The sequence below is a fragment of the Anas acuta genome, chromosome 6 (genome assembly GCF_963932015.1).
Source record: "Anas acuta chromosome 6, bAnaAcu1.1, whole genome shotgun sequence".
Lineage (NCBI taxonomy): Eukaryota > Metazoa > Chordata > Aves > Anseriformes > Anatidae > Anas > Anas acuta.
In genome coordinates, this window is record NC_088984.1 from 5,840,243 (window position 1) to 5,858,092 (window position 17,850).

General features: G+C 39.0%; 1 protein-coding gene across 6 annotated transcripts in view; it reads left to right on the forward strand.

The window, feature by feature from the left end:
* Positions 1 to 17,850, forward strand: part of LOC137858810 (von Willebrand factor D and EGF domain-containing protein-like) — a 176,281-nt gene that overhangs the window by 24,676 nt on the left and 133,755 nt on the right. For 5 of the 6 annotated variants that reach the window (XR_011098020.1, XM_068687112.1, XM_068687110.1 and 2 more), the window contains one exon: positions 13,057 to 13,241. Coding sequence is in view for 5 of the 6 variants with exons in the window: in XM_068687112.1 (XP_068543213.1) it covers positions 13,057 to 13,241 (185 nt within the window). In the remaining variant the exon portion in view is untranslated. Of the gene's footprint in view, positions 1 to 13,056; positions 13,242 to 14,353; positions 14,452 to 17,850 lie in introns of all 6 variants that reach the window. The other variant, XM_068687111.1, reaches the window with a different exon arrangement.

Below are 17,850 nucleotides of genomic sequence, written 5' to 3' on the forward strand. Positions count from 1 at the left end.
TGGCAAAAATGGCATTGCTGACATTTTCCTTATATCATCAGGATCTACTGTAGCTTCATCTTGAATGTGACAAACTGTTTGGACTAGAGAAGAAGCACATTTAAAAAAAATAAAATAAAAAATTAAATACGTCCTTTCAAAATCTTTGAAAATTAAATGAGTCAATCCTTCCTGTTTCCAAGATATTTAATTTCAGGCTGAACAGGAGTTTAGTGCGACATACAGTTATTATCAGTCTTTCTTTCTGATTTTAGAAATTCTATTTCTCTGTAAAAAATGAAAGGTTTTAGTTTAGATTGAAGTAAACCACTTTTCCTCACTAGACCAGTGAATTGCAAATCATCTAATTAGTAAATTTTCCTAGTGCCTGTAACATCTGTTCAACAGTTGCCTTTTCCAAAATTTACTACAGCATAGTATTATAGCAGTGTCTTTCTGTCCCTCCTACATGCAATCTTCTCCTTTCTGTGTTGCTCTGGGTGTTGTCTGTGCTCATGTTATTGCAACAGAAAAATGTAGAACATTAGCATCTGTTAATCCTTTTATACCTCAAGTCTTCACATGTTTGGCCAACTCTGCTTTGCATTGTGCCTGTCTGCATCTGGAATAGCCTCAAAATTCCAGATATGGCTAAATAACCCTAAACGTAGCTGGGCCCCGCAGTGCTGCTGGGAGGCTATTTTAGAATTAAGATAATTCGATGGTTTAAGTGTGTTTGCTGGATCCCTAGGGGCAAACTTTTATCCCAGTTTGCAGGGATTTAGCCATTCAGTTGTTATTAATACTGAGCCATATTGCTGAATCTACATGTTCTGTGAGGAAATAACCTAGATTTTAGTGCTTTCTTTTACACTTATTTCAGCAAATAATAGAAAGGATGCAATGAAATTCATCCTTAGCCTAGAATTTTACTGTGGTGTGTCAGGGAAGGCACGAGAGGTTAAAAATAGCTACCAAAGACCTTCGCAGTAAGTTCAGACCCTGGCTTTTCTTTCACACCACATTTAAAAGTAATATGTGAGTAAAAGTGAGAATTGTAGTGCCTGCCAGAAGGTTGAGGGTAGGTGAGCAAATTGTGGGGGCTGAAATCATAAAAGGAAAAGTGAAGTTATCTCAGTCCTGAGACCCTGGGCATGAGGGCTGGGTGTTCTGGTGTTCGTCAAACAAAAACACAGATCGGTCCTCAACATGCTTTGAGTGAGAGACAACAAGGCTTGTACTGCATACTTCTATTGATGAAAAGCTTCATTTTGGACTGCTGAGACTGAAACACGCCAAACACGATCAGCTGCACAATCAGTGTAGCCAACGCAAGAGTCAAAAACAAACAAACAAACAAACAAAAATAGAACACAACAATAAAAAACAACCAAACACTAAAAATCCCCCCCACCCCCCCAAAAAAAAAATTAATTCAACATTAATTTTTTAATATGTAGGGAAAATCTTCGAGGCACATCATGATGCCATTTTTAACTGTCCTTTGTCTCAAACAGTAGATAACTTTGAACTTTATTCACAGCAAATGAAATTTGAAGAGTGACAGTTGCTTGAATGGCATCGGGCAAGAGTGAGAGTAAAGTATGATTATTTGCTCATACTACAGTGCAGAATAAAATACCTGGCTCACCTCTAAGATGAGAGAATACACTTATCCAGAGCAGTTCAGCTTGAATGGTCTATGAGCAGCCATTTTCCATGATGCAGAGCTTGAAGGCAAGGAAGGCAGGAGGGCAGAGAAATGCCTAAATTCCCCCATTGTGACTGGAGCTAGTGGCAGCAGGTAAACTTTGCCCTTCCTTGGAGGGAGTTTGCACCTACCTCCATCCCTTCAGAAGTCTGCTCTGTGAAAACTTCTCCTACAGTTAAGTGCTTCTGCCTGACATTCTCTTCCCTATATTAAAAATAAAATAAAATAAAATAAAATAAAAATCTTCTGTTTTATTATAGACAATGTGCAGTAGTTGGGGCAAAGCACAAACTGGTTTTAATATGCTTTGGAGTGGGGAAATGAGCCCTGATTTCTGCTCTGCAGGGCAATCATGAGGCAGCAGAATATTTGGTGTCAGAACTGTAGCTTTTCCTGAAATTATGCATCTTATAAAAAACAATTGAATATGTATTGGTGCAGAGAAAGAAAAATAAAAGAAAAGGAAGGGAAATAGTTTTGAAAGCTAGATAAGTCAGCTTGCTCTTGTTTATAGACTATATAAAAGAGAGCAGTTTCAGTGGGAGAGGGATCTGCCAACGTATAACCAGTTGTTTGAGCACTGCTCAATACATGGCAGAACTGGTTTCAGGTCAGGGAAAAGCAGCCAGCTCTAAATGCAGAGCCTAAATCCAGTAGACAATGTCCACAAGTGAAACCCCTTCCTCTCATCTGTTTGTTTGCCTTTTGCAGCTCTTCCACCAGGTCTGTTCAGCACTCTGTGCTCTGAGCACATCCAGTGCCTCTCTGAGCATATCATGTGCCTGCAAACAATATTCATACAACTCAGTTTGACATCAAGGCTAAAAAGGTTAATGGGATCCTCATTTCCAAATGTAGAAAAACAAACATTGTGGAGAATAAAAAATGGAAAGCCCTCTTGAGGTCACCTATGAATAAATGTGAACAGGTGTAAGGTCTGCAGAGCAGTATGCGACAGCACCACTTCTCACAGTCTATCACAGGCAAAACCCTCTTTATTAATGGGTGCACAGGTGTGTTATTCAAACCGTGGTGTTAAGAACATCATCACATTCCTGTAATGTCCCACCCACAAATTTAATGCTGTAGAAGACATGATAATCAATAGCACACATGGGACTACAGCTGACTTACATGGTGGTTTGGAGGTATAGGTCCACAGTGTGACACTGTAACTGATTCAGTGGGAGCTAAACCTTCTCTGAACTGAATTAATACTAAAAATAAATAAATAAATTAAAATGAAGTGCCAGGTCTTTCATGCTAAGTTTTAGCTGTGTGTGTTTGTGTCAGATTTTGGCAGGTGCCAGACAGACCTACCTGCACAAAACCTCTCTTCTCTGGACAACTCATAAAACAGATAAATGACCAAAGCCTGAAATTCACCAGGTTACACATAATCAAATTTAACAGGTTTCAAAAGCAACTCAACAATGACTGCAAATTGTTAAAGAATAAAGTAGCAAATGATAAATTGATTGCCTGCTGTTTCTTTGTGTACTAATTTGTGTTATGGCTTTCCAATCTGAAATTGCTTGAGTAGATTTTTGTTGTTTGTTGCCTTTTTTCTTTTTTTTTTTAATCTCAAATTGCAAATGAAATTACTGTGGTAAACTGAATGCATCAATTGTAATGAAGAATTGATCAATTGTTATGTTGTAGGGCTTTTCTATACAGTGGTTTCTAGCCTATCTTCTTAAGATGAAAATTACAGTTATTAGTCAATTACTGAGTAAGAATGCAAATGAAGTTTGTTTTTTGATAATCTTTTGATAGATAGATGGAAGAAAATCTGATACAGTACATGTGTGTCTATAAATACCTTGTTTTACTTATGGATGGTGATACATAGATAATATTTTTGTTGAATTATCAATTAGCAGAAACATTAAGCTCTGTCTACTTCTTCCTTCAGTAATACTGCGTTTAGAACCATCTTTTTCAATAAAAGGTATAGCTCTATTTTATAAGCTAAAAGTCTATGCTCACTGTTATCAGGCAAGAAGGAGGTGGAGGAGTTAGAATTGAAAGCTCAGCATGGAAATGGCTCCATAGAAACAAAAAATTACTAAGATTCATCTTGTCTGGTACTGGGTTATCAGTGTCTAAGAAAAAAAGAGTGGTTCCCATCAAGAATACTTCATCCAGCAATCTGATTTTCTTTTATTTATTTTCTAAAAACTACAAAGTGCCAGTGCTGCACCTCCCACAAAAAGCACTGACAACGTATAAGCTGTGGTGGGGGGAAGCTCATCCCATCCTGTCCCGTCCCATCCTGTCCCATCCCGTCCCGTCCCATCCCATCCCATCCCATCCCATCCCATCCCATCCCATCCCATCCCATCCCATCCCATCCCATCCCATCCCCATGTGCAAAACCCCCACAAAGGCTGGCTGACCAACAGGAGATTAAGCTGGTTTCCCAGATCTGAAGGCCTTTTTCGGAGGACATAACTCTCCCCTGTAAATTCTGAACTGTTTTTAAGAGAGCATACATTTTAAACCATACAAAACTACACTGTGATTAGAGTTAGTTCAGTGTAAACGAGAAAAAATCAGTCGGTTTACCTTCTGCACGGCTGATCCTGATCAAAACACATCTGCCTATAATATGCACCATATGGGGCAACAATTGTCTTGTATTTATTCCTCTGCCTCCCTAATCCCCTGTGTCCTCTGCAAGCGTGCATATCTGTATCTGCAGCTCTAGCTAGATGCCCAGAGAAAGGCATCTTGCTTTACGCACATATAATTATGGAGATGTTTTTCTTATTATGGTAATTATATCCTAAAAGACTGCACAGGTAGCAGCTGTAAATGTAATGAAGGCTCAGTTGATACCAGCTGAACTAGATTCTTTTATATCACAAAGTGACTTATGACTGAAGTCCTTATAGATTCCTGGAAGCCTGCTATATTTATGAATGCTTCTGTTGCGCCTGGTGAGTTAGCACAGATCTATGGAGCAACCAAAACAAGAGAAACCTGTGATTCTGTGAAAAATTAAAATTTGTACCCACTAGAACAGTGCGTGAGGACTGAATTCCACTAAATAAAATGAGTAAATGTATTTCTGGAGAGGTTTTCATGTATAGGTGCTGAAAGCCTTGCTCTTTCATGGTACCAACTGGTGCCAATAGGTCTTGTTTAAGTACTAGGTGCACAATGGACATCATCGAGATGTGCAAGATTTCCTCGAAATATCGCCATGGTTAAAGGAAACCGTAGGCTAAAGCTGTGACCATCCTGTTTCTATAGCAGGAAGGAGCTATTGAATTTTAATATTAAAGTTAATTACAGCTGTATGTACAGAAGCTGTATCTTCCAAACACTGAAGAAACAAACACTGAGGATCACTGATAAACTTGGTTTCTGTAAATCTATTACACTTAATGTCACATTTGCACTGTTGGGAGTACACAGCTTTATCTTATCACGCTGGCCAGGCAGACCTCTGACTATTTCTAGCTCATGACCTTTTATTTTAATATTTTTAAATCCGTCCAAAGTGCAATAATGCCTGTGGAGGGTTTCTGCATTCTCTGTGCTGTGTGCTCCAGCCCATTCTGTGCTGACTCTCCAAGTTTCAAGGAGTGGGCAGCCTATGAGCGGATGAATGGATGGGGTCAATAGGAAGTGGATCTCGGTCAGGAGGTGGTGAGATCCTTCTAGGGCTGTGCTTTAGTTGGGAACTGGAGCGTGTCCAGGTACAAGCAAGGAGAACATTGCCACAGAACAATAATGAATAAAACCTTACTGAGAAGGCAAGAGCAAACCCAACCATTCTTCCTAAATGTCAAAGCCCTGACAGAAAAGCCCATTATAAACGTGTGAGGAGCGTGTGGCTGCCGAAAACACTATTGTGCTGGTGAATGGAATGAATAATAGCAATGAATAATAGCAAAACAATAACAGGAAAAATTGCCTCGTCACCCTGCATACATTAGGAACTAAATCACACCCAGGACGTATGCAGGAATCTGGCATTTGGCAGCGCTCAGCTGCCTTCAGCTGGAGTTCCCTTATCTTTCTGCCAGTCTTTGCGGCATCCTGGATTCACTGACAATAAGTTAGAAGTGACATGTTCTCCAACACTATATCATCCACATGCAGAATTAAGCTGAAGAAGTGGGGGAAATGTGTCCAAAATTCAGCATTTACCAAGGGAGCAGTCTGGAAAAATGTGTGGCTCTCAAATTGTAATTAGCCCACATCACAGTTTAGGCATGGAAACAACTCCGACTCTCAAAGGGGTAAACCATGGAAATCAAATTTCCATCTGAATAGAGCCCAGTGGGTTCTAAAATCAAAACACGAGTTTGTTTTTGCTACTGCTATTTAGGAAAGCTACATTTGCAAGTGTATGTTCGGCTGAGATTAGGAGGTGAGAACAAACCTTTTCATATTGTTTCATTTTTTCATTATGAGGAATGAGAGCAAAATAGACCAATCAATAACAATAATTATAATTTTCTTTTTGTTGACTGCTCAGAAGTCCTTAAAGACATCACCATTAACTTAAAGATAACTTGAGGAAATTTATGAGGTTTTTAATTCTCTTCTGACATAGCAATAGTAAGTGATTTCTATATTCTGGCTCTATATTCTGGCTCTGAAGCCAAGCCAGAATTAGTGGGGATGAAATTTGGTAAAATTTAATAGAGTAATTGACACAATTTAACTTTGTTGTTTTTTCTAATTGGCACATTCAATAGATGAGGCTACATTTCACCAAGCAATGACACTACAGATTTCCTGTCTTGTCTAGCCTCCTGATAATTTTTTATCATGTGTTCTCCCTGTCATGAAATTGCCTCTTGGTGAGAAATGCCAGATAGAGAGTCCAGGAAAGAGAAATATTTCAAAAGACAGCACATCTTCTGGAAACATCTTTGCTCACCCAGGTCATTTGGTCATTACTGTGTTGTTGTCCCCAAAAGGAAATATGTGGTTCCTTCATCCTTCCTATTTATGGAGTGCAGAACAAATCTCTTTGCTGAACAGCTGAACATCTTCTGTCACAGTGCTCCAAACTCCATGTTAAGCTGCCCAGAAGTTCCTCAGAATTTGCTCACCTTTCTTTCAGGGATCTCTTGTTGTCACTTACTTTGTTGGCCTTTCTTGACACTTCTGTTCCTGTGTAAGTTGCTTGTCCATCTCTGTCTGCGTACTCCTGTGGAGCTCATAGCTCATTACTCTGCGAAGCATTCAGGGGAAACACAGGACAGAGGAGAAGTTGCATGTAATCAATTCTTCTTTTCTAAACCACAAATTAAAAATAGAAATGCAAGCCCAGATAAGAGATACTAGTATGAATAAATAATTGTTTTCCCTGCAATTGAATGTTGGCCCCCAGTTTGTCAATAGTATATTGCTTTACTTCGTAGGAGACCAGAATGATAAGTGACTTTGTTCCCAGGAAAATGAAACTTGGGTACTTCATACAGACAGCAACTTTAAATTGTAGGAGGACTTTTTTTTTTCAATTGCACTTTCTCTCAGGGCTAACTCTTTTGTGCTGAAAAAATAAATAAATAAATAAAATAATAACAATTCCCTAAGAATTAAGCAATATACTCACTAATTCTGCCTGGTGGAAGTAATATGTAGTAAGAGTTTCAGTTGCACATGCTGTAAGTAGAACATTTCAAGGGTAAAGTATAAAACATCCATAGTACTGAGAGGAGAAAGAATGGGATGTGTTCCCACTGCACTACCTCTGTCATTTGTGCTTGGACAACTCTGCAGGAGGAAATACTACAGACTCTTGTTTCAAAACATATCAGGTCCCTACAGTTGAACAATCTAAAGCCTGCCTTAAAAGAGTGCTTACACATACATGTGAAACTGTCTTTAAGTGTGTGCTGAGTTGCCCCGGTTACCAGAAGACACCTTATTTTCAAACAGCGTAATATTTAAGGGGAAATGTTAAGCAGCAGATGCCTAGAAAATCACATTCCTGCTTGGCCTGTTTTGCTTTTTTTTCTTAATTCTGTCTGTTATTGAGTTCAAATAATATGTATGAAAAATGTTGTCTTCTTTTCAGCGGGTGCTCAGTCTCTTCCTAGGTCAAATTTTCTATAATTACACTCATTTTACACAAAGGTTCATTTATCTCTATCAATTTCATTCTATGAACAAAATATGACTTGTTCAAGAACTAGCCATTATGAGTATGTGGTGTTTATCCAATGAGGTTCATTATTATTTCAGTTCAGTAGGAGGTTCTTCTGCTTCTGAATTATCTGAAAATAGCTTTATTTATTGCTTACCATAGTTTTTATAAAATTATTATGTTTTACCTACCAGAGGAGCATGAATGTTTCAAGCATTTTTTATAGTGGTCACATTCATATTCACAACAAATTCCTGTCTCTGAACAATTTTAGAAATAAATTTTCTCTCATCACCATGTAGAATAATGGTATTAAAATGGTAGCAAATATTAGTGAAATAAGGCAATGATTTCTGTCTCTAATAAACTGTCAGATGTTTCTTAGCTACAACTGCCTTATATATTAATTGTACATCTGTAGCTTGCAACCATCAAAAGAAACTTTTAGATGTTATCAGATCAGAGTCTTCTACTGTTATTTTGAATACATCCATTAGCAGCTTGGAAAGAATTTCCCTTTCCCAGTATCTGCCTTCCTTTTCTGTCCAAACTCTCTTTCAACATATGGTAAATCATCCTATTGGGAAGCAGACGGCACTTCAGAAACTTTCACCTGAGCTCTGCTACATCAGCGAAATACAGCTACCAGGCATGGAAGTGGCCGATGACAAAAAGTTTTCCTTCTGTCTCTGAGACAAGAAGAGAAGAAAGCCAACACAGTCTTGATCTGCCACAGATTTGGAGGTACAGCTTAATACCCTAGGCATTTTGAAATAACTTTTCAAAACGAAAATATGTCATAATTTTCCTGTGAGGAGAAATTCAAACACTCAAGATAACATATCGTTACACTATGGATTTTAGAATAATAATAATAATAAATTAAAAAAAAAAAAAAAATCAGAAAATCTGAACATCTGCCAGTGAGGGATTTCACAAAATAAACATACATCATACAAATGTCAAAAACAAGAGGATTTTCATCCATAAGTTTAAATATATATTAAAATCTCCACATTCATATACATACATGCATACCTACATACATATATGTGTGTGCATTTCAGATGCCCCGCTTCAGAAGCTCCCCAGCCCCTCTTCTTCCTGGTGGGGTGTGAAACCGCTTGGATCCCTGGGGCCAGGCTGGGCTGGGAATTTCTCTTTCCCAGCCACAGGGCAATCACAACATATCACCAAATCCTGCTGTTGGTTCCTATTATCTGGATCAATCACTGGGCTTTCATTCACCCTCCACACAAAAATTGCTTTGCATTCTGCCAGCTATTTCCTGGAGCTTTAGGATGCCCTTTAAATATATTGTGTGCCTGGCACCGCTTTACCCAAGACAAACATGCACCTCAGGCTTGTGGACTATATTTCTTTCAGGGTTTTCGAGCTGCAATCACCTATTGATATTATTTGATTTGCTGCTGCTATTCAAAGCAAACAAACAAAATCTCAGAGCTTCGTAAACCTCTCTCTGCGTAAGCCACTGATATTTGCTGGGAGCGAGAGTGACAGGCAGAGCTGTGTCACACCCGCTCTTGCCTTCCCTCAGGAATAAAAGCAAATGTTTAGTGAATGATTTCCTTTCAAGTCTTCAGCCTGCTGTTCCAATTCCTGGTGTCCCTCCCCACCGCGGGCATCAGATGGAAGGGACACGTGTCTGTTGTGGCTGCCTGAGTGAGAGTCCCCACAGCAGCATTTGTTCCACCAGTGTCACTGCCCAAGAGGGTACTGTTGGGTGACCCCCCGCAGATGGGCTTCTGGACTGTCACCCCAAGCGTCTCCCCACGTGCCTGTCTTCCCCCAGCTGTGGACACATCAGCGCTTCCTTCAGCCGCCAGCCAAACCCTAGTTCCCCAGCAGCATGTCATGCACAAAACGCCACATCAGATAGTCACATTCTGCTCGTTTTCCATGTGACATTTCCAGACGTTTGTGCCTTCCACAGGCAGCTCTCCTCTCCCTGGCCAGCCCACAGCCCTCTGACATTTCATTTACACATAACAACTTCCCCCACATTCACATCATGTGGATCTTGACCTCTGTGGCACTGATGCCAGCTTTCCTTAAGGCTTCAAGGCAGACAGATTTCCCTCGCAAGACTTGCTGTACTGTTCCACCACAGATACACTACTGCTGTTTTCACTTAGCAGCTGCAGCAGGTACTGGTGTTGTTTGCTCTGAATGTGTCAGAAAGGAGCCATTTGGTGCCTCTTTGCAGCACATTGCTGCCGCAGATTTGCTGGGTTTAAACCAAGTGCTTGGAGTCTGGCGAAGCGAGCAAATCTGGATGTCTGAGCAACAGCTGCTGGCCCACACGGAGGGTGGTGGTGGCAAAAGAAGCATCTCTTTGCAGGAGACTAAAGCAAACTAACTGTACAGATTTCTCATATGTGAAGAAATAATTATATCATTTTAAATGCAATTTATCCTGCACACATCACCTCCATACAAGACATGGACTTGTGGGGGGCTGTGACCCCCACAGCAGGAGGTACACTTGGGATATTGAGCTCTTATCACTGTACACAAAGCTGACATATCTACCTGACTTTTGCATTAAATAAAAATTACCAGGGGCCTTCTTCTGGTTGTTGTGTAACTGCAGTCACCAGGAGGTATGGGTGGGCATCCTGCTGCCCATGAACCACCAGCACGGCCCTACTGTATCTTCTTCAAATAACATTTTCATGATATAGTTTGATTACAGCACTGCCTTTATTATTTCTTGTGGGAAAGGCAGTACTAATTAACTTGTATCATGGCCTGCAATTTACATGTTAAAGTTTACCCTGATTCTGATATATGGCTATAATCAGCATTATACAACAGGAGCTCGATAATTGAGGGGTTGGACTGATAATGGCTTGCTGCAAAACCTGGGTGAGCTTTGGTTCAAGCTTGCTCCTGCTCACAGGGCTTCACAAACATGCCTTGCAGGACTTGTTTGCATGGCTGTTGTCCCAAATACTGCTGGTTAGTGGGTGAACACCCATCTCCTCACTGACATATCCTGCCTCCCCTTGTTACTCTCAGTCCCTTCATGCCCTTTGCATGTCCCATCCACCGCATTAAACAGCTCCAATGTTAACATGCAAGGCAGCATTTTCTAAACTACTGCAAACAAAACAATGGGAAGGATGAAAAATAATTAGCCATGTCTCAATGTCTAATATATTTGCATTGTTTAGACAGAGTACTTAATCATTGGTAAGACCACAGAATACTGTGTGAATTTGGATTATTACTAATACACATCGAGCAGAAGGTTATTAATTACATTTAAATGAATTATTTGATACTATTGTTATGGAGAAACTGAATGTTATTAATTATATCACAAAGGTCTCACAGGATCCCTGTGCCAATACTGTATACAGAGCCATATTTAAATCCCATTTACTTTTAGATGCTTTTGTCTCTTGTTTTTTTTGAGGAACTTACAGCAAGCAGATATCACCATGAGCTGAAGCCCTGTTCCCTCAAACACACCTGAAGCTCTGAGTGACATTGAATAGGTCTGTGAGGACCTGCATTTTTTAACAGTTTTTAAATATAGGGAAAACTTTTCATTTGAGTGAAATAGTCAGTCTGCTGAAATGTCACTTAGTCCCTTGGGTTGAAACTTGGCAGAGGTCTCCAAGTGGTCTCTAGTGCTTGGCACAGATGCCCAAAAAGGACATCTAACAGAGGGGATCAGATCCCAGATTTAATTGGTCCAATATTTCCTAGAGTTTCCTCTGTAAAATGTCTCTTAACTGCAGAAAAGAAAAGCTTTTGGCACTACTTTTTTATTTGAAAAGGTGATTGTATTAATTCAATGGAATTTTGCACTGGAATTTCATTGTAGTTTTGACAGTTAAATTCTGTGAAATTTGCAATGAAGGCTCTGTTACGCTACATTTTGTCCCCATTTGTCTTGTATACCATTGCCTTGCCTTTGGCACAATAAAAATAATCTGTAAAAATAGTGCTATAAATGGATTGACTTTGACCTTCTGAGTATCTTGTCAATAAAATAAAAATGATAAATCTGTTTCAGAGTGCCACTGGTGTAACATTAAAGCAGAGTTATTATCCAAAAAGTGACATTTGAAAAATGAGATTATGGGGAGGGGGTCTCATTCTCTGTCAATGGTGTCACATAAATATGCTCTATTTACAGTGCAAAGGGGTAATTTTGCTAACTGCCAGGCCTGCTCCCCAAACTAGGTCGTGTGGTTCCTGTGATGTGTTCTCTGCCTGCTCCATCACCATTAACAATTACAAATTACTGCAGCAAGAAATGAGCTGAAACTTCTGTTGCTGATGTGCAGAGCAGCCCAACTCCATCTCATCCTCCTCCTGTGTCCCATTTTGCAGAAAGGGAGCCAATGGTTAAGCAAAAGTTAAATGGAAGCAAATGGAAGCAAAAGTTAACCAAGAAAAGGTCCTTTTTCTCCCTTCATGATAAGCTTTCTGTTAATAAACAACTTCTAAAAGAATCACTGAAAGCTTCCTCTTATTAGGTGATAAGAAAATACTGAATATTCTGCAAAGAAACAACACACACATGGAAATAAAAAAGGCAGGCATGTAAACAAACAAGCACAGCTGGGCAGCAGTTCAGATTCAAACTTTGTGTGTGATCCACACACAGGAGCTCTTGTGTGTCCAGCTTTATGGGTACCTGCTTCAGGCAAGGTATAGCTGACCTGTGGTTCCAATAGCTGCAAGCCTAACTTGAATTTATCTCTAAAAAACATGTGGTAATTTTGGCTTCTCTCTTTTTAGAATTCTTTTTCATTATTTTTATAAGTATGTATTTAAAAGTATGTGAGGTGCACTTTATTCTTGAGCATCAAATAATATAATGACTAAAATACTCATGCAGATAGTAAATAAAAACATAGAAACAAACGTTTTTAAAGATCACAAGACTTTAGAACCTCAAAATATTACTTGATTTTTGAGCAGAAGAAATTCAGATACTAATCTCTAGAAATAGATCCAGATCACATTTAGAGGGTTATGGTTTCTGGTTCTGGTTCAGATTTGATGAAAAACTAGATAACTAAATACTACCTTGCTTTAAATTTTCTATGTTTAAATTCTAAATTTCATCTTTTCCCAGTGTCTGCCTTGAAATTTAACCCATTGCTAAACTGAAACTGAACATATAAGCAGGCGCACCCATCTTTGAGTGCTTATTACCAGAATTCCACTGAACCAGCTTCTTTAATCCTTGTCTTTTCTCACTTTTCAGCTCCTGAGTGCTCCCCGGCAGGACACCGCATCCTGCGCAATCCCTACCGCAGCACCAGGTACGACTCACTGGAGCTGCAGCGAACAGCTGCTCAGGACATGGTGTGTGACCACTCGCTGCCACCGGCATGGTACCGGTTCATGATCAACAAGAGGCCTGCAGAAATGCCAACAAGATGTGTCGAAGTCAGTAAAAACTATGTAATAACCCTAGTGAATGTGAATAAATCCTGTAATGTGATTTTCCTTTCCAGTCACCTCTATACCCTCATAACCAGTAGAGTGCAATGGGACTGGGTGAGAAGTAATGGGAAATTTTTCCCATAATAATAACAATACTTTTATATCCAAGGGTCGTAGTCAGAGGCCAGGATCCCTGTGGATGGGTAGTAATCAAATACAAAGCAAGGTGTTTTCAAGCTGTAAAGAGATATATTTGTTAACCTATTTATGTCACTGTAAATTATACTTTTTCAACCAATTCTGGTGTTTCAGGAACAGATTCTGGAAGCTGACTCTTTTGCCATATAAATTGTTATAAATATCTTCTCATTATGAAATCAGAAGGGAAAAAATCAGAAAAGTCAACATGATAAGAAGCTCTTTAGTGTTACAGAAGGAAAAGCTAAATCTGAGTCCTTTACTGATACTGAGTTGTTTGTTTTTATTTTTGTATTATTTAGTTTCATAAGATTGTTAGATACTTTATAGAGCAAAAAAGTTCCTTCATGTGTGTTTAATATGTATGGCAGTAATTTTTAACTCACAATTGTTGCTTCTACAGCAACCTGAGACTCTAAGTAAAGTGTTGCCGCTTTGAATAACCCAGCACATGAGATAAGAATAATTTCAAGCAAAGTATTCAACAAAATTATTCAGAAAATAATAAATCAATTGCTGTAAATTACTTTAAAGATGAAGTATTCAAACTAGAGTGTCAGGATCCTTAATATTAGGTGATGCTAACCTTCTGGAGAACCTTCATGAAATTAGCAAACAACATGTATCCATACAAAAAGGAACTGGGAACTTGTCACAACAGAAGTATATCTTCATAATCTAAAGTTAAATGAAATGTTAAGAGATAATTGTCACTTGTGTGGGATTTCTAACTCTCTGCATACACAATCCATAAATCTAATTAATGTGAACAAATTGGCATGATTATTATTGAAATATTCATTTCATGGCAGGTCATCCTTGAATGAATATCCCAATGCATTATGTGGTTTATTTTTACAGATTGCTATATGAGTGTGTATATAGTCTACAAAATTTAATTTGTCATTGCATTTCAGCATTTTCAAGTATGTAGTACTACTCGACTGTCTGAGATTTCCATCAAACAATACATGCTTTGTTTCTTCAAATCTGTTCTATGGAGTTTTTTATTCAGGTTTGTAGAGTTATATTCATTAGTTTAGTTCCTTATCTTGTAACATAATTCTTGCCATTGGTTTCTTCATTATCCTCCGAATGACAGTAAATCTCTGTTTCACCATGCTGCTGAAGGATTACATCTGTTAGATGTCAGGACTGGAAGAATACACTTCTTTCAGATCTTCACCTTCTAAATCTGCCTCTACGTTCCATCTCTTCCACTTAATTAAATCATTGTTTAATTTGGTTTTCCATTTAATTTGAGCAAAACCTCTGGAACAAAATAATTTAAATTAATAACTGCACAGCTTCCACTCCCTAATAAGCAGTTATTATTGGACATTCCAGTCTCTGGCTGAAGTGAGCTGATTTTAATTAAACAAGTCAAAGACAAAATCCTGAGCAGATAGAAGAGAAAAGAGACCAAATAAAGCCTGACAATACAGCTGGGGAGTTAAAAAGTACATTACTCCAAAATCTTGTAAAATATACGCCTGGTGATATCCTGTTGATACTGGCTGGATGCAATTAGCTGCTTATCAGTGGATAAGATTAACTTCTTAATTCAAAGTAATGGTAGGTAAGGATTCTTGTCACCCAACTGAGCTCAAGGGGATTTAAACCATAACAGAGATTTAGAGGTCTTGCCCAGAGAAAGTTGTGGCAGGAGAAACAGCTCATGATAGACAGACATTTGGGAAGGCACTGCCACATAATCTGAATCTTACCACAAAGAAGCTCCACAATAAATAATAATAAAAAAGCCCTGTCTGAGTATTGTTGCATAAAAATAGCAATGTGTTCAACAGAAAACAGAACCAAGTCACAAACAGAAGCTGAGAGCTTGTCTACAGCTACATCATAAAGAGGCACAGCAACATTTGCAAGAAAAAAAACAAATAACAACAACTCTTAAGAAGCTGGTTCTCACCCACTAATTAAACAAACTAATAAAAGACAAAGGGAAAAGGCAGAACACACACACACACACAAAAAGTTTTTTGTTTGTTTTGTTTTGTTTGTCAGAAAGTGAAAAAGTGAATTGTATTCCTGAATTCTCCATCCCTTGAATCCAACTGCTGTCCATAAACTTTTTTCTCAAGTGGCAAAATACTTTTGATTGAAACAGCTTTCCAATTTAGGTATTGCCTGCTGAATTTCCCTGGTGGTTAGCAAATGATCCTGACCTTCCTCCCTTGATTTCTTCCTCGCCTTTCTCCCTGTGCTCCCAGAGGAGGCAGAGCAATTACTGGGTCCTGGGCATGTGCTTTTGGCTACAGCTTCTTCCCAATCCAACAAAAAATTGTAGTGGAAAGCAACACAAACTTGCAAATTTTGTATCCCCAGGTATCAAAACTGCTGCCTACAGATCACAGACAACAGCTTGTTCTTCCAGAACTGCCAAATTCACTGTGAAAGGGAAAAAAAATACACTAAAGGAAGAAAGGGTAGGCAAACCTTTAGTGAGATTAAGGGCTAAAACTCATAGCAAGATGCAATGCACTAACATGGCCAGACCTAGTAGCAAAACGACCTTCAGAGGAAGAGAAAAAGTGACATAAAAATTAAAGCTCTGCAGAAAATCTATTAAAAAATAGAGATGTATTTACCTGTCAATAGGGTAGAAACAGATATCAGTTACAAAAACAGGCTTCTGAATTAAAATAATATAGGGTGTACACATACATCTGATGCAAGAAAAGAGGGAGAACACAACCTGCTAGTGTTATTGAAGATCTGCACTACAGTCAGATAACAGATCAATCTGTGCATAACAGAAGAGCATTGCTTGCTGCTAACCGTAATGCAAATCCAAATGCCATGCTAATGACAGGCAGGCCTTCCAAGGCTGCCTCACAACTCATGGTGAAGCCAGAAATATCTCTGGAAACATGCTGCTTCATTCCTTCTTCTTGTTTACAAATGGGGAAAAAAGCATAGATTACATTGCAACCTTAAGGAAAAAACATCAATTAAGAATTTGATTATGCAAATAGCAATTGGTTCTGGAGCCAGCAATAACGCTCTTGATACATACGCACGAGTCAGATTCATTATTTCTCAAAGCAATGCTAATATTTTCAGCTTTGGGTAGTCAATTGCAAATAACAAATAATAAGCTAAAAAGAAAGGGATTAAACCCAGGCTATCTACTAGAACAATTGTTACTACCATGCACTTGTCCTCTGGAATGGAGGACAGGTGGAGCTGTATTCTGTAAGCAGGGAGAGAAGAACAGATTTTTACCCTGCTGACCACAGCAATCACTGTGCACTCACTGCCAAGGTTAGGCTGCAGGTAGACCATGTGTATGGTTCAGCATTTGCATGTAGACATATGCATGTTACCTGGCCTGATGGGCACATACCAGGTGCGTACCCTTACAAATATACACATGCACACACTCATATAGGTATGTATGTGCACTGCACCGCATCCTGTCAGCTCAGATTCAAACCCTCAGATCAGCCACTGCTTAACTCCTGGTTTCCTCTCACTTTGAAAGCAGCTCTTCACCTTGGCTCAATTTATTTCCTGCAGACATGCTGGTATGCATGGCAGGAGCTGGCCTGCACTGGAGCCTCTGAGCATCCTCTTGCTCTGGACCAGAGGTGCACCCGGTTCTCATCCTGGCTGCTGGATGCACTTGTCTGGAGGGAAGGGTGGGAGGGAAGGATGATAGCTCCAGCTCTGCAGGTTGCTAGCCTCCAGCTGCCCCTGGTACAGGAAATTTTGGAGTCTGATATGGCTCAGATAAGACTTTAAAGACATTTCTCTCCTATGAGTCTGTGCAGCCACTGTATTTTTTTTTACCAGCCGTGGTCCTGCAGCAAGAATTTCTACAGCTGAACTACAGATGACAATGTTTTCAAAATGCCCAACAATACCTGTCCCTGGCTGTATACCAAGATTACTTCAAGTATCCTCTTTCAGAAATTTCATTCTGTAAATGAGCAAAATCATCTCTAAATTTGCCTGTGCTATAAATTCGTGTACAGCAGTATATGTGGCAAAGGAAGGACGTGTTGTGTAATCAAGGCTTGTGTTTTCTCAACAACTGCATTTTTAACAATATAAATTTACCTTTATATACATATCGACTAGGCTTTAACATAGACTCAGACACTAATCTTTGGTGTATCAAACAAGGTCATGTTCAAGCTTGTCAAATTTAAATCTAACCTGCCTATGATGCTTGATTTTGTAGTCCCTGGAGAAGATTTACTTTTCCCATGTTTGGTTTAACTTCCTCTTCCACTTAACCTGCTGTAGAACATTTTATAATCACAATCAAAATACAATAGCTCAACTGCATGCTATTATTTTTTTATTTTGTTTCAGTGTTTCAGTTTTTATTTTGCTCTGAATCCAAACCTTTTTTTCTTTTTTTTTTTTTTTTTTTTTTTAAGAACTT